Raw genomic sequence first — 22,555 nt, forward strand, 5'->3', positions numbered from 1 at the left:
GGAGAGCCCCATGCACCCTCTTCAGCCCAAGTCATCTCCCCCAAGGACTCCCCTTCCCCACTCCGGAAGCAGCGAGGGGAGGTAGGTCCACCAGGGTGAGATGCTGCCTTGCCTCTGTCTGTCAAGCCCAGTCCTGCTATGGCCTGGAGGGCAGACCTCACTGCGAGGGCCTGGGCCGGAAAGGCCCAGCCTTTTCTTAAGAAGCTGGAGGTAGGGGTTAGGGGTGGGGTGAGGAGCCCCAGGATGTCCCGCAGACTCCCAACTAGCTCAGGAGAGCCCTGGGACATGGATCCAGATGCCCCACCCGCTGGCAGAGGACACTGGAAGGGTGAGTGGTAGCCCAAAAGACCACAAGCTCCCACCCTTTGGCCTGCCTCTTCCTGGCCTGGGCTGCCGCCCGTGGGGAGTTTGGTTTAGAGGACAGGGGTCCTCAGCACATGGGAGTGCCCTGATGGGCCCAGGTCTGCCGGACTTCCTAGGTGCAGGTCAGAAAGCTGAGAGGAGTCCCAGCCTTGCCCTCTGTGGGGAGATATTAGCCCAGCACAGAGAGCAGTACCCCACAGCTCTGCCTGCCCAGACCTTCGGGGGGAGGGGGAGAGGCGGGGAGAGGCCCCAACTCCCTGCCTACCCCACCCCCCGGGGCCCAGCTCCCCACAAGGCCTCTGCTCATGTTCTTGTTGGTGACTCACTGTGGCTGAGGAAAAGGTTCTTTCTATTTCTTTTCAATTTTTTCATGGCTTCTATTTTCCCTGGCAGAGAACGTTGAACCCAAATCTGATCCATGTGTGAGCCAGCTGAACTCGGGAGCTGTTCCCAGGGAAGTGACGCGCCACAGCCGCCCACCACACCCCCCACCACCACCCCCAGCCTTGGGCCTCCCTTTTTGACACATTCAGCTGGGGGCAACAGAGCAAATTCCAAGACGAAGTTTCGAGAACGATGATTCACAGGCCCGCCGAGGACATTTATGGGTAAGAGCTTGCTTCATCCTACTGCTGCCAGGACCAACCCCGGGGACACATGGCAGGGTGAGGACAGCACAGAGACAAGGAGGCCTGACCGGGGGGATGGGGGTGGAGATGCACCAAAAGCCTAGGTGGGTGGACTTGGTCTCCTAAGGGAAGTGACAAGAGCTGGGAGCTGGGCTGTGAGCGCCGACATGCTCGGCCCAGCATGTGCACAGTCCCCGTTCGGTCTGCACAGCGAGGGCACGGGGAACCGTGAGGTTCCTTGCTGTGATCAGATGGATGGCCAGGAGGGAGGAGATGGGATTTGACTCTGGGGACCAGCTATTGACACAGTCCCATTGCCTTTTTAAGTATGAACAAGTGAGCCAGTGAAAAGCAAAGGAAGGGCTTTGAAAGGAAGAGGTGAGGGGAGGCAGAGACCCCCGGGGTCCTGTCCCCCATCTGGAGCTAAGCCAGCTGCCCCCACAGCTCTCCCTGCCTGCCACCTGTGCAGCATCCCAGGGGCTCCTGGGTTTTCTCAACCAGGCCAAATCCTCACAGACGACATTGTCTCAGGGTTGACGGCTGCTAAATTTGGCCCATGGGCTCAGGTGTGCTTTTTCTTGCTTCTTCATTCCTTCAAGGAGGAATGTTCTGGGAGCTCTGGCCTTGGGTGTCATGCCCATTTGGGGCAGCCAACATTTGCCCTTCAAGAAGCCTTAGGGAAATATCAGGCACACATATCATAACTCCTTATGCCAGCACCCATGACAGACATTACTAATCGATCATGGGATTCTCTGACTCCCCTGTCTCCCTGGGGTCCACGTGGTAGCTGGGGCCTTTGTAAATACAGTTTTAAAAAACTGGGTTCTGGTAAGAGGAAGGAGAGGAATGGCTGTTTGTCCTTGTTGGGATCTCAGCTGGTGAGAGAGCAGTGTATCCCTAGAGGTGAAGCCATGTTCATTGTGGGATATAGTAAAAGAAATTCTAGGGAAGGGGGCCTGACCCCAAATATCTATGACTCCTATTTGGGTGGAGAATGACCCATTCCCATGGCAGATCCCAGAACACAGCTTCAATGTGTTGAAGGCACACATCCTCTCTCCCCAGCTGGTCCATGTCCTCAGGGGTGATAACTGTTGTCCTCTGCCTTTGTGGCCCCTACATCTTCCACATGGAGCTGGGCTCACAGGCACTGCCCCTAAAGTGTCCCATTGATCCAACCTGGCTTCACCTGCGGCTGCACCACCTGCTAGAGAGAAGCTCGATAAACTGCTGCCTCCCACCTCCTGAGGGTTCTTAATCTGGGATCCCTCCCTCTGATGCTGGGAGTGCAGGGGAGGGCAAGAACCCCCTGTTGTGTGGAAATTGCTGTGTAAGTGCTGAGTCACTCCACACCCCTAACAGCCCATTTCTATGAATTATACACACAAGTTAATAAAATTTGAACGGAATCTCCTCCCTCTGTGCTCCCTCTCGGACCCCCTCCAAATTTGGTCTTGTGTGTGTCAGGACCTCGGGAGGGGCCGGATAACCTTACATGGGGGCTCCTACCCCCAGCAGAGCAGTTAGCCTGCCCCGAGGGCAGTTTTCTCAACGGAGTGAATTCACAAAGTGTGGTCCCTCCCCTGGGACCGGCCCAGGGCTGGGCTCTTCATGGTTCTGGGACGTTAGTTGGATGTCTGAATGAAGGCTGGTGACAGTTCGCAGAGCTGCCAGGCCAAGGCTCAGAGAAAGGGAAGCCTGGGTTGGCCCTCAAGACCCTTCTGCGGGTCCCGAGATGGGGAGGGTCCCTGAAGCCAGAGGCTGTGGTTTGGATCTCCTCTCAGGGTTCCCGATCACCTCCAGCGGGCTCTGTGGCATCTTGCCTCCAGTTCCCGTCTGGCTTGGGGGCGGTTCCGCAGACGGAGCGGGACTCGGGCGCCGGCGCGCTCCGACCCGCACCCTCAGGACCTCGCATCCCCTCTGACCCTCCCTCCTCTAGGCCTTCCTGCCTAGGCGCAGACCCCCGGCCCGGGCCACCGCCGGCGGTTCCCACTTCGGGAAGTGCCAAGCGCGCGCGGCGCGGGGACTGCTCAGCCCCCCCGCAGCCCCTCCGTCCACGCCCGGCTCCTCCTCCTCCTCCTCCCCCCAGGGTGGGGGGAGCCGGCTCCGGAAGCCCCGGCGCCCCCGCCCCGGCCGGCACTGGAGAGGGCGGTCCGCGCGGGAGCGCGCCACGCGGGACCTGAGCTCCCAGCCGCCGCGGGTGCCTCGGAACCCCCGAGCCCCACCGACCCCTGAGCCACTGCCCTGTCCGAAGCCCCCTGCCCCCAACCCCGGAGTCCCCTGCCTACTCCGGATCCCCCGCCGCCCCTCCCCGGGGCCCCCAGCCCGCCCCTCCCCGGATCGCCCCCCCCCCCGCACCCTCTTCCAGGAGCCCCCCGCGCGGGCTGCGGCCGCCATGGCCGTGCGCGGGGCGCCCCTGCTCGGCTGTCTTCTGGCGCTACTGGCGCTGTGCCCCGGGGGGCGCCCGCAGACGGTGATGACCGACGACGAGATCGAGGAGTTCCTCGAGGGCTTCCTGTCCGAGCTGGAGCCCCAGCCCCGGGAGGACGACGTGGAGGCCCCACCGCCCCCAGAACCCACCCTTCGCGTCCGCAAAGCCCAGACTGGGGGCAAGCCGGGGGCGCGTCCGGGGGTGGCCAAAGAGGGTAAGAGCACCAGGTAGGGGTGGTCCTCGGCGTGACGGGGGGCCTCAGGGACCCCTGCACCTCAGGTGAGAATGGCGGGCCTCCGTAGGGTTTGGCTGATGTCCAGTCTGCCCAGCGTGAGGAATGGCTCTGTAAGGCACAAGAGAGCCCAGATGTCTGGCAGGACACTGTGCCAGGCAGAGGTCAGTGCTGGCTTGTAGCCCTTCGGGTTTGGAGACACATCCAACAGGTCCTCTGCCCAGTGCCGTAGGTCCTCTGAGTCTGTCATCCACAGCCCCCAAGCCCCCAGAGGGACTAGGCTCGAGCTAATAGGGGACTTTGCTGCCCCTTCCCCAGGTCTGGGCTATGAACAGCCCTGTTGTCCTAATGGGGCCACTCAGTCTGACTGTGGCACACACTGGCCGTGCCCACTCCACGGCCAGAGTCCCAGCCTCCCACCATCCCTGGAAAGGACCCCTAGCCCCCTCTTGCCTGGCCTCCTATTCCAGGAGCACAGAGGCAGGGGAGGGGGTTGCAGAAGACCCTCCTCTCCCCAAGGCCTCCAGGAGCAGCGGGCAGTAGTCCTGGGTTACTGTGAGAATTAAACAAGGTGATACATCACCAAAGCATCTAGCCCAGTGCCTCTTATATAATCAGTGGTGAATAAATCTTAGCTGTTTATTGTGACTTTCTGGAGGGTGGCAGGGGTCTTGCAGATCTCTCTCCCAGGAGACTCCAAAGCACCGCCCACCATTCCTGAGGTCAGCAGCCCCTCCCCTTCGTCCCACTCTAGATCTTTCTTGGCTCCTCCCCCACCCCTAGGGGATGGGTCCTAGGACCCACCTCAGCCTCCCCCTATTCTGGGGTTGCTGTCCCGGCCTCTTACATGCTGCTAGGGCAACTCTGTGACTCCTGGCTGTCCGCATTCTGTAAATTTTCCCGTGTTTCTGCCTTATGGCCCCAACCCCCCATTACATTCTCAACAGCACTCGCTCAGGGTTCTGGAGGATTCCTACAGGCAGCCCCCAGCCCCTGCCCCTGCTACCTCCCCCAGACTCTGAGGTCAGTGAGCAGCTGCAGGTCCTGCCCATCCCTCTGTCCTCTGTGTGGCCCCAGGACTTCCTATTGATTATGGTTTCCAATCCACCCCAGACTTCTTACTCCTGGATAGGAGATCGCCCACGAGTGTCCCTTTTTGTTGAAGCTTTCCTTGCTTCAGGGAGGCTCTGGGCCCTTTACTTTGTGTGGCAGTTGGCAGGGATGGGACTGCCTCCTCCTTTAGACCGGATGCTCCCCAGCCCTGGACAGCTTAGTCCCCTGTCTGCTTTTCCATGCCCAGCACAGAGGAGTGGCCGGGCGGCCGTGCGGGAAAGGAATGGATTGTGAGGTGCCCCTCTTAAGGTTTCGGCAGGTAGGAGGTTGAGGGTCTACTGCCAGGAAGCTGAGCCACCCAGGCCACGGTGTGGTGGTGATGGCATAGTCTTGCAGACAGAAAGTCTGGGTTCCTGTCCCAGCTCTGCCATGATCCCAAGTGACTTAACCTCTCGGTTCCCCGATCTGGGAGATGCAGGACTAACAGCAGCACCTTTGCCCAGGCTGTGGGCGCCTTGCGGTGGGGAGGCTCAGGGGGCATCGCGCGGGCTCTGCATCGATTTGACCTGAGTCTGTATCCTGGACAGCACCTCCGGGAAAGGCCAAAGACAAAGCGAAGAAAGGGAAGAAGGACAAAGGCCCCAAGGTGACCAAGCAGCCCCCAGAGGGGTCCCCCAGGCCACCCAAGGAAAAGCCGCCCAAGGCAAAGCCGCCCAAGGAAAAGCCGCCCAAGGCCACCAAGAAGCCCAAGGAAAAGCCACCCAAGGAAAAGCCGCCCAAGGAAAAGCCGCCCAAGGCCACCAAGAAGCCCAAAGAGAAGCCACCCAAGGCCACCAAGAAGCCCAAAGAGAAGCCGCCCAAGGCCACCAAGAAGCCCCCGGCTGGGAAGAGGCCCCTCGCCCCAACCCCCTCAGAAAGCCCCGTGTGGCCGCTGCCCCCGCTCCCCAGCCCCCGCCTCGAGGAGCTGCCCCGGGAGGGAGGTTTGTGCCGGGCTCCGGCTGCGGGGCTTGACCCGCTGGGTGGCGAGACCCTCGGGGCCCCCAGGATGGATGGGCGCTGGGGCCTAGCCGTTGTCGTGAACCCGGCAACTCAGCTGCCGCTCCCTCAGTGCTGCTGCCACCCCTGGGTGGGAGGGAGTGCTTGGCAGCTCATGAATAGGGCTTGCCCTCCACTGTCCTAGGGTCTGTCCCCTTCGCCCCATCACCATCTGCCCATGTGTCACTGGGCTCTGAGCCCGCAAGGTGCCCTCCTGCTGGGGGCAGTTTGCAACAGATCCTCTCAAACACCACGCCTGGGCTCCCCCAAAAGTCATCCAGCTCTTTGGCCCTGGAATTGCCAGCAGGGTGCTGAGGGCCGGAGCAGCCCAGGCCTCCTGGGAGTGAGCTGTTCAAGGGGCATCAGCAGGACCCAGGTCTCGTGGAGGCTCGCGGTGTAGCCAGGGGTCAGGGCAGGCCTCCCATCCTCCTGCTTCTGGGGTTTGTGTTGCAGATGGGTCCTTCCCAAATCCGTGGCAGGGTCCAGGAGGGGAGACTAGTGTGGAGCACCAGCCTGGTGAGTGGGTACCAGCCACTTGGCTTCAGGGGACCATCCGCTCTGGCTTGCTGGGTTTCCAGGGTGGGCCTGGGTGGGGGGCACTGGTGAGTACCTTCAGTGAGTAATCTCCCCCCAGAGTTGGAAGAGGAAGCCGAGCAGCCCACACTGGACTACAACGACCAGATAGAGCGGGAGGACTATGAGGACTGTGAGTAGGGCTCTGCTGTCTGGGAGACTCCTCCCGGCTCCACCTCCCCTGTCTGGATCCCGACCCCTGGTCCGGGGGTTTCATGAGGGTCCACCCAGAAGCCCCACCCTCCCCGGGGTGGCCCGGCTCAGGGTCCACCCTCTCCCCTAGTTGAGTACATCCGGCGCCAGAAGCAACACAGGCGGCCCCCCAGCAGGAGGAGGCCGGAGAGGCTCTGGCCCAAGCGCCCCGAGGAGAAGGCCGAGCCACCCAGTCGGGGGTTCGAGACCCCAGAGGAGAAAATCGGTAGGATGGAGGCAGACTGGGGGTGAGGGGCGCCAGGCGAGGGGGCTCTGACTCACCCCTGCCTCCCGCCTCCACAGAGCCGCCCCTGAAGCCGCTGCCGCCCCCGCTGCCCCCCGACTATGGGGACGGCTACGTGATCCCCGACTACGGCGACAGTGAGTGCCCACCGCACCCCAGGGTCCCGGCCGCCTGCGCGTCCAGCTCAGTGGCAGCCACCTTGCCGCCCTCGTCTCTTCTCCCCGCTCAGGCTGCGGTCTTCCTCCTGTCACCCTCTCTTTCAGTCTGAGCCCCACTGGGCTTCACACTCTGTCCCTCCTGAGCTCCAGTCCTGCCCACCCGTCACCTCCACCTCTCAGGACTAGCTCCTGTTCAGAGCTGCCGCCTTCCACTCCCTCCTGCTCCCAGTCCCTTCGGATCCGATCCATGCCCCTCTTCCTGGGCTGCGGGCCTCGGCAGGTCCTTGCTCTTTCCCTGGCCCCAGGTCCCCATCAACCCCTCTGACCCTTGGCCCCAGCTCTGCCCTCAAGACGCCCCCTTCTCTGTCACAGGTGCCAGTTGTCACTTGAGGTGTGTCCAGTGCCCATGTCCTGCTCCCTGCCCAGCCTTTTCTCACCTTTCCCTGGACAGAGCCCTCCTGGGAGCCAGGCTGATCACTTCCTCGGGGGTCTTACTCACCCCACCTGTGCCCAGGCAGCCTCCCTCTCTAGGAGGACCCTCCCTCCTTGTCTCCTCTTCAAAGCCCACCCTGATCTCACCTTCTTGCCTTGCAACCCCCAAGCTCCCCAGTCCTGCCCACTGGGCTTCTGTGAACCTAGGCACTCCAGCTTTTGGTTTTGGGCCCTGGGACCAGCACTGGGGCATCTCATCAGGGCTCTCTCCCCGCAGTGGACTATTACTTCCGGCCTCCCCGGCCCCAGAAGCCCGACACTGAGGTGGAAACAGATGAAGAGAAGGAGGAGCTGAGTGAGTGGAAACAGACTTCCCACCGCCGGCCCAGTCCCTGGTGCAGGTCTGACCCCCACCCCACCTGCCCCCTGAAGCCCGGGGCTAGGCTGACAGGTCCCTCCCACCTTCCACCCTTCAGAGAAACCCAAAAAAGAGGGCAGCAGCCCCAAGGAGGAAGAAACGGATGACAAATGGACTGTAGAGAAGGGCAAGGACCACAAAGGTGTGTCTCTAGGGGCCGGGGGCTGGGGGCTGGGCGCACACAGCCTGGATCCCTGTGGGAGAGCAGCCAGATTCCCTGATGCTCTAGGACTCTCAGCACCATCTCCTCCCTTTGTTGCCCGCAGGGCCCCGAAAGGGTGAGGAGGTGGAGGAGGAGTGGGCTCCAGCAGAGAAAGTCAGTGAGTGAGGGGCCAGGGATGTGGGTGCTGGGGGTCCGAGGGCTGGGAGGTGGGCCTGATGGCTAGGGTTATATGTGGAAGCTGGGGTGTGGTGTGAGGGCTGGGGGTGTGGTGTGGGGGCTGGGAGTATGTGGGGAGGCTGGGGGTATGTGTGTGGGGGTGCTGTAGGCTGGGTATGAGGGCTGTGGGGCCATGGGAGAGGAGCAGGGTAAGGGTGACAGGCAAGTGACCCACCCAAGGCCATACCTGGGTCCAGAACCTGGATTTCTTGATGGCGCTCCAGGCCTCCAGAACCCTTTCCTGCTCTTAAAGCCTTGTGGCCCAAAAGGGAGAGGCCCTGGAGTGTCTGCCCTGGGCCTGACCCCAGGGGACAGAGCTTGGGGCACACGCAGGTATGCAGATGGCCCCAAAGCTGATGATGCCTGTGACTGGCTGGGGCTGGGTTGCTGCCCCTGTGATGTCCTGTGAACCCCATGGCCTCTTGGAGGCTGCCATCATCAGCCCATTCTCCAGAGGGGGAAGCTGAGGCCCAAGGAGGGGAAGCACAGGCTGGGGCAGAGCTGCCCTGACTGGCAGCTGCTGACGTGAGAGAAGTGGGCTCTGGGCTTCTCAGTTCTGGGTTTGGGGGAGGGAGGCACTGAGGGAGGGATGGAGCCAGTGGGCCACCAGCCTGGGATGCCATGTCCCCAGAGTGTCCCCCCATTGGGATGGAGTCGCACCGCATCGAGGACAACCAGATCCGGTCCTCCTCCATACTGCGCCATGGCCTGGGCGCACAGCGGGGCCGGCTCAACATGCAGGTGGGTGTCGGGAGGGGCCCATCTCCCAGCCGAGGAGGGGGCGCCTTGCCTGCTCAGCTTCCCTGCCACCCCTCACAGGCTGGTACCAATGAGGACGACTACTTTGACGGGGCATGGTGTGCTGAGGACGACTCTCAGACCCAGTGGATCGAGGTGGACACCAGAAGGACCACCAAGTTCACAGGCGTCATCACCCAGGGCCGTGACTCCAGCATCCAGTACGTTGACCATGCTCACAGGCACTTGGTGGGGGCGAGTGGCTCCAGGCATGGCTGAGTCTCCTTCAGGACCTTCCAGTGGACACTCCAGGGCCCCCACCCCCACTTCAAGGTCATGGCCAGTCAGCTTCCTGGGTCCAGATAAGCAAACCAATCACCCACAGCCACAGAGTGGGTGTGGCAGCATCTCCTGACACTTGGGCCGAGCACCACACACCGGCTAGCTCTTAAGTTTTTGGGCCCAGAGGAGGGGCTCAGGCCACCTGAGGGCCTGGATCTGGGGCTGGGAGACCAATCTTGCCCTGACCACCATCCACTCCACAGTGATGACTTTGTGACCTCCTTCTTCGTGGGCTTCAGCAACGACAGCCAGACATGGACGATGTACACCAACGGCTACGAGGAAATGGTGGGCGCCCGGGCTCGGCTCTGCCCTCCTCGTCTGGGCCACAGGTGGGCTTTTGGCCAGGGATGGGGGCTGCTCTGAGGCCTGCCTCTTCCCAGACCTTCCACGGGAACGTGGACAAGGACACGCCCGTGCTGAGCGAGCTCCCGGAGCCGGTGGTGGCCCGTTTCATCCGCATCTACCCACTCACCTGGAATGGCAGCCTGTGCATGCGCCTGGAGGTGCTGGGGTGCCCTGTGTCCCGTGAGTGCCAGGGGCTGGCAAGGGCGCGGATGGGCAGCTAGGGCCACCCCGGCTGGGCTGGCAGGTGACCAGCTTGAGGCCCTTCCTGCACACCTTCTGCAGCTGTCCACAGCTACTATGCACAGAATGAGGTGGTGACCACTGACAACCTGGACTTCCGGCACCACAGCTACAAGGACATGCGCCAGGTGGGGTGCTTGTCCCTAGGTGGGGTGTTTGTCCCCCGGTAGGGTGCTGGTCCTGAGGCCAGGGGTGTCCTATCTGGCATCTGGGCTCAGGGCCAACAGGGCAGCTTCCCCATAGAACAGACTGGGGCAGTGGGAGAGGCGTGGTCACTGGGGGGGGGTGCTGTGTAACTCTGTGTCTCCTGCGGTGCACAGCTGATGAAGGTGGTGAACGAGCAGTGCCCCACTATCACCCGCACATACAGCCTGGGAAAGAGCTCGCGTGGGCTCAAGATCTACGCCATGGAGATCTCAGACAACCCCGGGGATCACGAGCTGGGTGAGCGTCCCGCAGCCCCCTGGAGGCCTGGCCCTCCGCCTGCCCAGCAGATGAGGCAAGGCCCTGGCACTGCAGCTGGGCCTGCGCTGTTGATGTTCCCAGCTCGCCAATTCCCGCTCGGCACTTCCAGCCCTTCAGGGGGTCCCAGTCTGCCTTGCGGGGGCTCTACAAGCCTCAGCCCCACACCCCCTAGCGCCCTGGGAGTAAGGCCAGTTTAAGCCCCTCCTCAGAGCCCCTGAGCCTCAGGCCTCGGGAGGCTGGTTGATTGCTGAGGCTGCTGCCCTTGCAGGGGAGCCTGAGTTCCGCTACACGGCTGGGATCCACGGCAACGAGGTGCTGGGCCGAGAGCTGCTGCTGCTGCTCATGCAGTACCTGTGCCGGGAGTACCGCGACGGGAACCCCCGTGTGCGCAGCCTGGTGCACGACACACGCATCCACCTGGTGCCCTCGCTGAACCCTGATGGCTACGAGGTGGCAGCGCAGATGGTGGGTGGAGGGAAGGGGGGGTGGGGCGAGGCCGGGGTGGGAGGGGCAGGCCTGGGGGTGGGCCGCTGACGCTGACCCCGCTGGCTCCCCCAGGGCTCAGAGTTCGGGAACTGGGCGCTGGGACTGTGGACCGAGGAGGGCTTTGACATCTTTGAGGACTTCCCGGATCTCAACTCGGTGCTCTGGGGAGCCGAGGAGAGGAAATGGGTCCCCTTCCGGGTCCCCAACAATAACCTGCCCATCCCTGAACGTTACCTCTCTCCGGAGGCCACGGTGAGGACGCGGCCTGGCCAGCAGAGCCTGGGGTGACAAGCACCCCAGACCCTGTGGTCCACCGGACTTGGGGGTGGGCTGGGGGTGACAGAGCCCGGGTGCTGAGACTGCAGGGGCTCAGAGGGGCAGAGGGGGCACAAATACCCGTATGGGGTCTGCATGGAGGGCAGGGAGGCTGCAGTCCAGACCTCACACGCTGGCCACCCCAGGTGTCCACAGAGGTCCGGGCCATCATCACCTGGATGGAGAAGAACCCCTTTGTGCTGGGGGCAAACCTGAATGGCGGCGAGCGGCTCGTGTCCTACCCCTACGACATGGCCCGCACGCCCAGCCAGGAGCAGCTGCTGGCCGCGGCCATGGCGGCCGCCCGCGGAGAGGACGAGGAAGAGGTATCAGAGGCCCAGGAGACCCCAGACCATGCCATCTTCCGCTGGCTGGCCATCTCCTTCGCCTCTGCTCATCTCACCATGACCGAGCCCTACCGGGGAGGGTGCCAAGCACAGGACTACACTGGCGGCATGGGCATCGTCAACGGGGCCAAGTGGAAACCTCGATCTGGGAGTGAGTCGGCCTGGGGGGTGGGTGTCTGCAGTGGGGTGTTTGGCGAGGGGCAGGGGTAACTGCAGCTCTGTGTCTGCCCCTGCCCAGCCATCAATGACTTCAGTTACCTGCACACCAACTGCCTGGAGCTCTCCATCTACCTGGGCTGCGACAAGTTCCCTCACGAGAGTGAGCTGCCCCGAGAGTGGGAGAACAACAAGGAAGCCCTGCTCACCTTCATGGAGCAGGTGTGGGGGCCGCAGGGGGGCCAGGCAGAGCAGTAGGGCAGCGCCGGGGGAGAGGTTGAAGGGTTGGGGGACCAGACAGGGGAGCAGCAAGCCGTGTGGGGTCTCCATGACACCGGCCCTGCCTCTTCCCTGCAGGTTCACCGCGGCATCAAGGGGGTTGTGACGGACGAGCAGGGCATCCCTATTGCCAATGCCACCATCTCCGTGAGTGGCATTAACCACGGTGTGAAGACAGGTACACAAATGCACGTCTCCACCCCGCTTCCCAAGGTGGGGGACCAAATCTGTGCATGGTCTTGGCAAGGCAAGCCAGGCCTACCCAGCATGTCCCTGCTCCTCTGGACCCCCACCTGAGAGGGTCTACCCCTGACAGTGGGAGGGCTAGGGGACTGGGGCTGGGGAGCGGGGACTTCTATGCAGCCAAACCCACCCTCCCTCTGCAGCAAGTGGTGGCGATTACTGGCGCATCCTGAATCCGGGTGAGTACCGTGTGACAGCCCACGCGGAGGGCTACACCCCAAGCTCTAAGACCTGCAATGTGGATTACGACATCGGGGCCACCCAGTGCAACTTCATCTTGGCTCGCTCCAACTGGAAGCGCATCCGGGAGATCATGGCCATGAACGGGAACCGGCCTATCCCACACATTGACCCATCGCGCCCCATGACCCCCCAGCAGCGGCGTATGCAGCGCCGCCGCCTGATGTACCGGCTGCGCATGCGTGAACAGATGCGGCTCCGCCGACTCAATGCCACTGCGGGCCCGGCCACCACCCCCACGGCGCCCCCTACCGCCCCCACGCTGCTCCCCACCACCTCCCTTGCCCCCTCCCCCGCCCCAAGTTCCACCCTGGGGCCCTGGCACTTTCCACCCGAGACCACAGTTGACTGGGAGCAGTCAGAGACTGAGACGTACACGGAGGTGGTGACGGAATTTGGGACGGAATTTGGGACAGAGCTGGGGCCCGAGGAGGAGGGGGAGGAGGAGGGGGACACGGTCACAGGCCCAGAGTTCCCCTTTACCACCGCCGAGACCTACACAGTGAACTTCGGGGACTTCTGAGAACAGGTCTGCCAACACGCGAGCTTGCACTAGTAGTCACGTCGTCGCCTCGGCCAGCTCAGCCGCCATCAGCACACGGAGGGCCCCCTGGTGTGGCCCTGCCAGGGTGGGCGTGAATGTGACCAAGAGAGAAGAGCCAGGGCCTGCGGCAGGCGCCTGCTCCGCCTGCAGGCCGCGTGGGCCACTGCAGGGCTGGGATGGGGCAGGTTGAGCCAGCCTGGGAGCCGACTTCTCTACCACCTGCCCAGGCCACACCAATAAACCAAGCTCATGGCAGATGTGTCCTGACCGCTTGCCATTCTGACCAGCGGGGAGAGGGGAGGAGGAGGAGGGAGGCTCCCATTTGCCACGGGCTTCTTCCACAGGAGTGCCCTGGCCCAGCACCAGCTCTGCACAGCTCAACACCAGCAGACAGTCAGGCTTTATTTACAAAGCAAGAGCTGCCACAGTGCTGACGCCACAGGGAAGGGATGGCCAGGGCCTCCCTGGACAAGGCTGCCTTTGAGAGTCAGGGGCCCAGACCCAGGCCTCCCAGGTCCTCTTCCTCTGCCCCGAAGCCGGAGAAGCTGATGGGCTGGCAGGCCAGGCTGCGCAGATTCACAAGGCAGGCGGTCTGTGTGGTGCTGAAGTCCGGGACAGCCACCAACAACACTGTCTGGTCCTCAGGGCCTGGAAGGAAGCCACGTGGGAGCCCACCTTAGATTCTGCGTGAGCCCTCCTTGAAAGGAAGTCACCAGAATTAAGCAGGAGTTCCCCATCAGCATCATGGGACCGCTGACCCCAGAAGCTCCTTTGGACCAGAAATGAAAAGGGCCAAGGACACCATAAAGGTCCAAGGCTTAAGCCACGCTGACCAGAATGAGCTCTGGCTTGGCAATGTCAGCCCGGGCCCGGCACGCTCACTCAGCCACCACCAGGCAGAGCTGGGGGGCGTCCACCCCAATGGGGCCTGGGCACGCCAACAGACGCTTACTCTGTGAGCCTTGGCCCCGGTTGAGAGCACATCTCATGACAGCTCAGGCCTGGGGTCCCCAGAAGATGAAACTTACCTTGGATGATTTTGGAGCCAAAACTGGGGGTGTTGCCACAAAAGTAGACATGAGGGCACTCCAGAAAGATGAACGGGTCCGTTTTGTAGAAAGGGTAACAACCTGGATAAGAAGGACCCACAGCTGAGAGGGGGACTTCTCAGCCTCAGCACAGGGGACATCTGCACGTTTAGGTGAGGCTGTCCCATGTAGGACGTGGGGCGCCATCTCGCACGCGTGACCCTGGCAGCATGATGTCATGACAAAAATGCCTTCAGACATTGCCACGTGACCTCAGAGCCAGTGCACTCTGCTGCTGCCGCCTTCGCCCCTCTGGGTGGGCCCGGGGGCAGGGGACAGTGCTCTGACAGCCCAAGCTCCCAATATGCTCGCATTGCCTTCGGCCATAAGCAGGGCCTTGGCCAGAAACAGAGATAAGATTCCAGAGTAGCTCCCAAAACAAACATCAAGTTTTGGGGCGTTTTTCCTTAGACAGGTCCCGACAAGGCTGGTGGGTGCAAATCCACGCTGGGAGCCCTCTGAGCATCACGGGAGCCCTTTTAGGCCTTCTCTGGCCCTCTGCCCCGACCCCACATATCTGAGTCCCATCACCTAGGGTGTCAGGAGCCGTGGGGCTGATGTGACGGACTTGCAGGGTCCACTCCAGGATCTCCAAGTGATCCTCCATGCTGCTGTACCGGAAAATGTCACTCACGTTCTGCCCCGATGTCCCCAAGAATCTGCAAGGCAAGGCTCAGCTGACCCCCTCCTGGGGGGCCGCCGTCTGTGCTCCTCCCACAGCGGCCGGCCCACAGCTCCCCTGGTGCCCTCATGGCAGGGTTCTCAAGCCAACCTCAAAAAAAAGCCCCGTTCCAGGTGGGCCCCCCTGCAGCCCTGGGCCCAACCCTCCCCTCCTGGTGCCACTGAAGCAAAAGGCCAGGGGTCAGGCTGGGGTGCGGCTACCTGATTCCATCGATGGTGGCCTGGTAGGGGTTGGTGACCAGCTGGAGCGTGGCGTAGGCAGTGGCCAGTGGGAACATGCAGGGGTGCAGGGGCTGCTGGGGGAGCGTGTAGTTGGTTGGGTCAAATTCGCCGGGCATCACGTCCACGGGCACGGAGGCCTGGGGGGCGCAGGGCACAGGGCAGAGGAGTTAGCAGGGCCCAGCGCCCTCCACATGCACCCTACTGGGGTCCTCCTTCCCCAGCCTGCCTTCTAGTGCCCAACCACCGCAGTGTCAAAGACTCTGATCTCAAGCCCAGGCCGGCCCCCAGCTCACTCACACTCAGCTGCAGAAGGATCTCATCCAGCATCTTGACGGCCTCCACGCTGGCTGCCTGTGTTTTCTTGGTTAGGTACTTGGCCTGGGAGGAGAAGTCCATACGTAGGCTGTCAGGCTCCGAGGGAGACTTAGATCGAAAGGATGCCCAGAGTCCCTGCCAGGAGGGCTGAGAGCAGAGCAGAGCAAAGCCCCACCCACAGGAGGACAGTAAGAGTTCTTGGCAGTGAGCCTCCCTACTGTCCTCAGAAAGCAGGGCCTGAGCACAAGGTCAGGCCCCCAAGCACGGGCAGTCCCAGGGTCACTGCAGGGCACTTCCTGTTACACCTGCAAGACCCGTTTTGGGGGAGGGAGGGGCTTGGATGTGGGCGGGTGGCGCCATACCTTGTTGATGGAGTCTCTGCTCTGGGTGTTGTGGCTGAGGAGGTTCCCCGCGAGGATGACCCGGGAGACGTGGGCTGCGCTGCACTGCTCCCCTTCGTCCCCAAGCTGCCCCGTCACCACATCCACCAGCAGCTGGGTGCCCAGCAGGCTCTCCCCACCGCCTCCACCCAAGCCCAGACCGGACACCAGCAGCACAAACCTGCAGAAGATGGGGTCCCCTTGGGTGCTGGGAAAGCAAGGGGCCCCCAGGAGGGCCGGGGGAGCTGCTGGTGGGGCTCCATCACCGTCACGGGTGAGAAGGGGAGATGGGACCACTGACCCAGCCCTGGGTGACTGCTCCTCACCTGTCTGTGTCGAGGGGCCACGGGGGCTTCTGAGGGGCAAGCCCGGCAAAGCAGTGGTCCTCCACCAGGAACTTCCCGTCATCTCCCGTAGAGCCCAGCACGGCCAAGACTGTCCCTGGGGAGCAGCAGGGTCAGGCCCGGGAGCAGGGCCCGAAGGGCCACCACCTCCTTCCAGGCACCCAAACGGCAAAGCCAGATGCTCACAAGAGCATCTGCTTCCTGGGGTCACTGCCTTAGGGTGGAGGTGGGAGGAACTGACTGCCTACTTGGATGTCGCCCACCGCCTGAACCCAAATCACTCCAGGAATGCAGGTGTGCCAGCACCCAGGTGCTCGGCCACCCCCCGCCCCCACCTGTGACCAGCTTTGACACATCAATGGTGCCCTCCAGTTTGATCCGTTGCAATTCATCTTCCAATATCAGTTCATCGTCTGGGTGGATGTATTTACTCCGAGGAGGCTGGGGGAGCAGGTTGTGCTGGAATTCGAAGACGGGAGTGGTCTTGGGGCCAGAGCCCACCAAGGCTCCAGTATGGCCCTGCAGACCCCACCCCGCCGCGGGCAGAGGCCCAGCCCCGATTCCCTGGGTCCAAGGCAGATGACCCCATCAGTGCCCCCAGGGAAGTGTTCTGGGGAAGGCCTGGTGAGCCGGCCGGCCTCACCTCTTCACTGATCTCCCGCAGGATGGAGGGCTGGAGCGGCATGGCCTTGAAGAGGGTCCCCACCACACAGCACTTCTCCCCAGGCTGCAGCTCACACAGCTTCTTTACCCGGACTCCGCTGCCTGGGGCACAAGGGGCGTGAGTTCAGAGATCAGGCAGCCCTCCCAGCCCAGCAAGGAGCACTGAGCAGCCTTCACCGAGCACTGTGGCCCCAGAGCCCTGGCCTCCATCAGGAGGGAGAGAACGTCAAATGTAAGAACCCCTTGGATCTAAAGGGTCACTTGGTCCCAGGAGGACAGAAGGACTCTGGATGTGGCTGGGCCCTGGATGCCAAGAGTCCTCACAAGAGAAGCAGACATGCAGAGAAGGCCATGTGAAGACGGGGCAGAGACTGGAGGGATGTGACCACTGGCCCAGCAATGACGGGGCAGCCGCCAGAGGCTGGAAGAGGCAGGGAAGGACTGGAGGGAGCACGGCCCTCTCGCCACCGGGATCTCAAACTTCCAGCCTCCAGGAGTGGGAGAGAAGACACTTCTGTTGTTTGAAGTCACTGAATTTGTAGCTTGCTGTTTATTACAGCAGCCACAGGAAACTAAGGCAGAGGAGTACCTCACTTAGACCTAAATCAGAACGCTGATTCTTAGAAAGAGGTATGCCTAGTCTCAACCCAGCCCTGCCCTAAAAATAGTAGATTCCTTTGAGAGTTTGGATTTTTCCATCCGCCCCACAAACGGCTTGTCTGCTGAAAACAGAAATACCCCAAATTCAAACTTCATATCTCCACCCACCCCATCCTGCTCCCCATGGAGCCGGGCAGCCTGGGGTCCCGGAGAACAGCATGTGGGAAGCACTAGGGGGGAAAGGAAGACTGGCGTGGTATGCAGGGGTCACTCGGGTGGGAGGAGGGAGGAGTGAAGTCCCAGAAGGCCTGTGGGTTTGTTGGTACAGACTCCAAGCCTGGAGAAAATGCTATCAGAGGTGAAAGGATAATGTGGACTCAGGCCCAGCCCCTTCCTTAGCCCGGCTGAACTCAGCATGAGCCCCTTCTGCCCTGGAATAACCAAGAACATTCCACAGATTTAACCCTGAGGAAGCAGAGGGGAGAAATTCAAAACAAGATCAGGAGGGCACCAGCACTGGACAGAAATGCCGGGTACCAACAGAAATAACAGATTCCAAAGCCCCGATGTCTCCTGAGCTCTCACTCGGCCCCAGGTGGCTGTGCCAAGCCCGGCGCACGGAACTCTTGTACCCCTGACAACACACCACTGCACGTATTGTCACCCGACCACATGGCTCAGGAAACTGAGGCACAGAGAGACTAAGTAACACGTCCAAGGTGACACAGCTGGGATCCAGTGTGTGCCTGAGCACCAGGCAGAACCACACACCCCTGTGCGGAGGGCAGGACACCGGTCTGTTGGGCGGAGCGTGGACACCAGGCCAGGCACCAGCACCGAGAGTGAACACAAAGGCTTCCGGTCCAGGGGGAGCAGTGGCAGCAGTGACCGAGGGTCTGCCACTGTGACAAGTGCCACGAACAAACGGGAGCCAAGGCAAGAGATATGGAGGAGGCCCTGGTGGCTGAGGCGGCCTCGGGAAGCACGTGACATTTAAGTCGAGGTCGTGAAGGAGGCCTGGGGAAAAAGCGTGCCAGATGCGGGGAAAGCCAAGGGCAAGAAAGGGCTGGAGGTGTTCAGGAAACTCGTGAGTGGAGAGAGACGAATTCTGAGACGGCTGAGCTCTGATGTGGAAGCCCCGCCAGACGGAGAAGCGACGTGGAGGTATCCTGGGCCAGTCAGTGAACGCTGCTGCCCACTGCCTGTCACCCAGCCAAGACCCCATTCATTGTGGGCCCCTGTCTGAACTCCTGATCCCAGTCTGCGAACAGAATAAAATGCCTGTTTTCCGTTACTGGGAAGCTTTGGTGGAACCAGAGCAGATGAATCTAAAGAATCTAAAAGGTGGTGTTGACCTTGGTGTCTCTGAGGGTTTCAAGGAAAGTGAGCAAAAGGCCACTGGGAGCCAGAGGAAGGAGACCCTTGTTATGTGGCGGAGAGAAGGTGAATAACACTCCGGCCTGTAGTAAAGAAAACAGAAGACATCTCCAATGCGACCACCTAGCTAGTGTTCTCCTGCCGCCTATAATAAACCTGAGTCCATCCAGCGGACCTGGTGGGAAGGGATGGGCCTGAGCACCGGTGCTTCCCAAAAGGTTTCCAAGCGGTTCTGATGCGCAACCTGGGCTGAGACCCAGTGAGCCTAGTGCTGGGGGCAATAAAAATGAGTAAGACACGGTCTCACCCACAAAATTTCAGTTTACAGACCTCGCAGCTGAATTGAAAACTACATGGAAAGCCATTCTCACAAATAGTAAGAATGGGGTGATGGAGTATCCCCCAAAAGTTGAAGGCCGTGGGGGTCCCCAAGAATAACTTCAAACAGGAGAGATCACCAAGGAAGAAAAGGGGAAAAAAAAGATGTGCACTGCCCAGGCCACGTGATTAGAAAGACAAAGACCCCAAGGGACAGGAGATTTGTGCCCAACAAACACGGAAGCACGTCCCCAAGCTGGTCACTTACCCCACCGCTGCTTGGCCCGGCTCACCAGGAAAGGCCTCATCTGGATGAGGCGGGTGGCATAGATGTGGGCATACTGCCGGCTGAAGCTGCGTTCCCCCAGCCGGAAGGGCTGCGAGAAGTTGGTGTATGTCACCACAGGCACCCGGGAAAAGGTGGCGTTGCTGGCTGACGGTGGGGACAGCAGAGTGTGCGCCCTCTGGGCGGCCTGCTCAGCAAACATGGCCGTGCTGGATGTGTCAGGACCGCAGTGCCCAGGCCAAGGAGGAGGTGGTCCCTGGGAGAACACAAACGCATTCCTGCAACCCTGGCCCACCTCAAAGGCAGCTGAGTTCCCGGTGTGTCTCCACTGCACCCAACAGGCGCTGGGAGAACTTGTAGTGCACGCCAGACTTCGGTCAGAACGGCACCTGGAAATCGACTGTGTTGGATACCAATGTCTCACCCTGTAACTTGCATCCAAAGGTGGAGATGAGGGATGCTAGGAAATGCTTCTCCCACCTGGAGCTCTTCAAATCTGTCTCAGGCATGCACTGCCTGCTCCACACCTCCACCTAGACAACCATCAGGGACTCATGTTCCACACACTCCAGAAAGAATTCCTCGTCTGCTTCCATCCAGCTCCCCAGGACCTGCCCCATCTCAGGGCATGAGGCCAGCCTTATTATTACCATAAGATAATTAGCCTATTATTAAATGTTATAAATAAAGTAAAACCTAAATCAGGCACTTCTCTGCTCAAAACCCTCCAAAGGTTCCCCATTTCATGGACTAAAACCCCAAGTCCCTACAGTGGCCTATGAGATCTGCCCCACTGGTCCTGTCCTCCTGTCTCCCCACCAGGAGGCCAGCTCCTCCCCCATACACGTGTGGCTCACTGGCTTCTCTCCCTCAAGTCTGCTCAAATCTCACTTTCTCCAACTGCAGCCCTCCCCTGGCACTTCTGCTTCTCCAATGTTTATTTTTTTCATGGCAATTACCTTCCAACAAACAATACATTTCAAGTTTATAGTCTGCCTCCTCTGACTAGAACAAAAGCTTCAGGAGAGCAAAAGTATCAGCACCTGAGCCCACTTTCCAGAAGCAGCCAAGAGCCCCACCGAGATGTGATGCAGGCATCAAATCCACAGCAGGTTCCAAGATCAGTGCGAGGAGTGGCTGTCATTTCTTTGCATGCGTGCTGGGATTTTTAATAGTTTGCACGAAATGGGTTGAATAAGATGTGGCACTAAAACCGATTTCTCCCTTTTTTTTTTTTAAACCCTTTTATCACAGCTATTACGTGGCCTGTATTCTGTTCCTATCGAACAGCTCTGGGCTGGGACGGAATCTGAATTCACTTTCCCCCTCAAAGTGCTGAGTGCGGATGGCACCCAAGCTGCAGTTTCCGTAGGAACCCCGCGGCCCCAGCCCCCCAGCCCCCAGCCTGCACTCCGAGGAGGTTTTGGGGGTACAGCAGAGACGCTGCTCAGTCCTCGCGAGACGCAACTTAACCCGCCACCAAGCGTGGACACCAGAAGCCCCAGGCCTCCGGCCCCACGCGGCTGGGGCAACACCAGACCCCACTTACCTCTCCGCGCACCACTGCCCGCCCTCTGCCGCGCGCCGTCTCCCGCCATTCTGCGCGCCCCGCCCCGCCCACCGCTGCGTCCCGCCAATCGCCGCGCAGTCCACCTTGCTCATCCCCGCGGGACCCGCCTACCGCCGCGCTCCGCCTCCCGCTGATCCGCGCGCCCCGCCCCGCCCATGCTGCATCCCGCCAATGGCCGCGCTCCCTGTTCCGTCCATCACCGCGGGGGCTCCCACGAATCCTCGCGCTCCCCGCCCCATTCATTGCCGCACGCCCCGCCCCTGGGCGCTGCGCGGAGCCACGCCCCCGGTTCCCCGGGTAACTCGGGGCGGGGTTGGCGCCTAGGGACCTATGCGCACGCGTGTGGGACGCATCAGCCCAGGAACTCCCCTGAGTCCTGTCTGTCCCTGAAGTCTCCTAGCCTTCCTTTCCCGAGATTTGGCACCCCTCGCACCACCCCAGGACCCTGCCGGGTGCCTCTGAGGTAGACTCCAGTGCTGATGACAGTGTGGGAGGACTGAGGCCGATGGCTGCGCCGCCCAAGGGGAAATACTCCTCCGCAGGTCCGAGGACAGGGCCAGGGACTGGGATCCAGGACAGCGTGGGAGAACTTAGAGTCAGGGTTAGGTTAAGGAAGCCGACCGGCTGCCTAAGGCCCTCCGCACAGGGCCACAGCCCTGCCAGTCTTCACCCAACACTGCCCAGTCTCTGTTGTCCTCTCTGTCCCTCATCATCCACGCTGCTTCCTACCTACCAAGGTTTTCCCGGTGCCGTCCCCCACTTCGGGGCAGGGGTGGGGGATTCCACATCTCCATTACCCACAGACTTCCTAAGCGAGCCCAAGTGCCCCTTCCCCATGAAGCTTCCTCTCCACTCCCACCAGCCCCGGGATTCTGTCTCGCGCGCCCTTTAGACACATGCTGTTCTGCTCATTCGCTCTGAGTCTGTTCCCAAGTCCCGGTCTTGTCTCAGCTACAAGTAGGTAATAATAATGGATAACACATCAAAGCTCTTGCTATGGACCTGACACTGTTCTAGATTCTTGACATTTACTAATTCACTAATCCTCATATAGCCCTTTGAAGATGAGGAAACTGAGGCACAGAGAGGTCACATGGCTAGTGAGTAACAGCTAGGATTCACACCAAGGCAGCCTGACTCTTAGCCCTAACATTGTACATGTAACGGCCCTCCACATGTACTGCAATCTCTCAGACCCTCCCACCCAAACCAGGGAACTGGACCTCTCAGCCTGCTGGGAGAAGGTGGGTGAGGTGGGGCACGGGGACAGCGAAGACCATCAGACTTTGTCTGCTAAACCTCAGGACAGGCCACACCTCCTGGGGAAGGATGCAGTTCCAAGATTTCTCCTGGCAGGGCGGGGCTGATGAAGGAGCCTGTCTTTAACTTTATCAGCGGGAGCTAACAAGGCTGGAGAAAAAGTGTGCACGCTGCCTCTGAGATGGGGTGGGGGCAGGGCAGGGACTGGGGGCCCGGGCTGGGGACTGCGGAGGACTCAGGATAAAATCAGAAAACACAAAGAACAGGGGCCAGGATCCTCACTGACCATGTGCTGCACACCTGGCCAACCCAGTGAGGCCACATGCCCCCACACCCATCACCCTACACCCCACACGCACCCCATCTAGCGAGACCGAGGCTCTGGTGGGATGGAGCTTCAGGCCAAGCTGGGGAGATAAGTAAAACAAAATCTCCTGCCATCCCAGAAGAGAACCTCTCCACCAAAGTCAAGAGAAAGAAGGCAGATGCGTTATGGAATAAGCGCTAAGCCGGAACCCCTTGCCCAACATGGAGATGGAAGAGCAAGAAGTCTTGCCCTTTTCACA

General features: G+C 61.0%; 2 protein-coding genes across 3 annotated transcripts; one reads left to right on the plus strand and one right to left on the minus strand.

Moving 5' to 3' along the window:
• Window positions 1-3,375: 3,375 nt before the first annotated feature.
• On the plus strand, window positions 3,376-13,140 carry AEBP1 (AE binding protein 1). The gene is made up of 21 exons (XM_031454602.2): window positions 3,376-3,640; window positions 5,299-5,691; window positions 6,200-6,262; window positions 6,381-6,452; window positions 6,603-6,737; window positions 6,815-6,892; window positions 7,623-7,700; window positions 7,822-7,905; window positions 8,030-8,083; window positions 8,774-8,883; window positions 8,962-9,101; window positions 9,426-9,510; window positions 9,606-9,750; window positions 9,853-9,938; window positions 10,131-10,254; window positions 10,544-10,740; window positions 10,834-11,013; window positions 11,223-11,574; window positions 11,662-11,801; window positions 11,937-12,036; window positions 12,245-13,140. The coding sequence occupies exons 1-21, from the start codon at window positions 3,391-3,393 to the stop codon at window positions 12,862-12,864; spliced, it is 3,486 nt and encodes a 1,161-aa protein (XP_031310462.2). The 5' UTR covers window positions 3,376-3,390; the 3' UTR covers window positions 12,865-13,140.
• Window positions 13,141-13,267: 127 nt separating this feature from the next.
• On the minus strand, window positions 13,268-20,790 carry POLD2 (DNA polymerase delta 2, accessory subunit). 2 transcript variants are annotated; one of them, XM_031454604.2, is made up of 12 exons: window positions 20,709-20,767; window positions 19,584-19,692; window positions 19,142-19,415; window positions 16,559-16,680; window positions 16,251-16,374; window positions 15,898-16,012; window positions 15,554-15,752; window positions 15,174-15,254; window positions 14,856-15,013; window positions 14,505-14,632; window positions 13,914-14,015; window positions 13,268-13,533 (listed from the first exon to the last, which is right to left on the minus strand). In XM_031454604.2, the coding sequence occupies exons 3-12, from the start codon at window positions 19,359-19,361 to the stop codon at window positions 13,373-13,375; spliced, it is 1,410 nt and encodes a 469-aa protein (XP_031310464.1). In that variant the 5' UTR covers window positions 19,362-19,415; window positions 19,584-19,692; window positions 20,709-20,767; the 3' UTR covers window positions 13,268-13,372. The 2 variants fall into 2 exon arrangements, with proteins under 2 accessions (XP_031310464.1, XP_031310463.1); XM_031454603.2 differs by lacking the exon at window positions 19,584-19,692 and having other exon boundaries at window positions 20,709-20,790.
• Window positions 20,791-22,555: the final 1,765 nt, after the last annotated feature.

The sequence above is a fragment of the Camelus dromedarius genome, chromosome 7 (genome assembly GCF_036321535.1).
Source record: "Camelus dromedarius isolate mCamDro1 chromosome 7, mCamDro1.pat, whole genome shotgun sequence".
Lineage (NCBI taxonomy): Eukaryota > Metazoa > Chordata > Mammalia > Artiodactyla > Camelidae > Camelus > Camelus dromedarius.

What these genes read in the sequence shown, in the direction of transcription:
- AEBP1 (XM_031454602.2), top strand. Translation starts at nt 3,391, where the DNA reads ATGGCCGTGCGCGGGGCGCCCCTGCTCGGCTGTCTTCTGGCGCTACTG. An exon ending in GGCTCCAGCAGAGAAAGTCA is followed by an intron (nt 8,084 to 8,773) that starts GTGAGTGAGGGG and finishes CCATGTCCCCAG; the next exon opens with AGTGTCCCCCCATTGGGATG. An exon ending in TGCTCACCTTCATGGAGCAG is followed by an intron (nt 11,802 to 11,936) that starts GTGTGGGGGCCG and finishes TCTTCCCTGCAG; the next exon opens with GTTCACCGCGGCATCAAGGG.
- POLD2 (XM_031454603.2), bottom strand. Translation starts at nt 19,361, where the DNA reads ATGTTTGCTGAGCAGGCCGCCCAGAGGGCGCACACTCTGCTGTCCCCA. An exon ending in GCAGAGACTCCATCAACAAG is followed by an intron (nt 15,255 to 15,553) that starts GTATGGCGCCAC and finishes TTCTCCTCCCAG; the next exon opens with GCCAAGTACCTAACCAAGAA. An exon ending in GCCACCATCGATGGAATCAG is followed by an intron (nt 14,633 to 14,855) that starts GTAGCCGCACCC and finishes CTTGCCTTGCAG; the next exon opens with ATTCTTGGGGACATCGGGGC.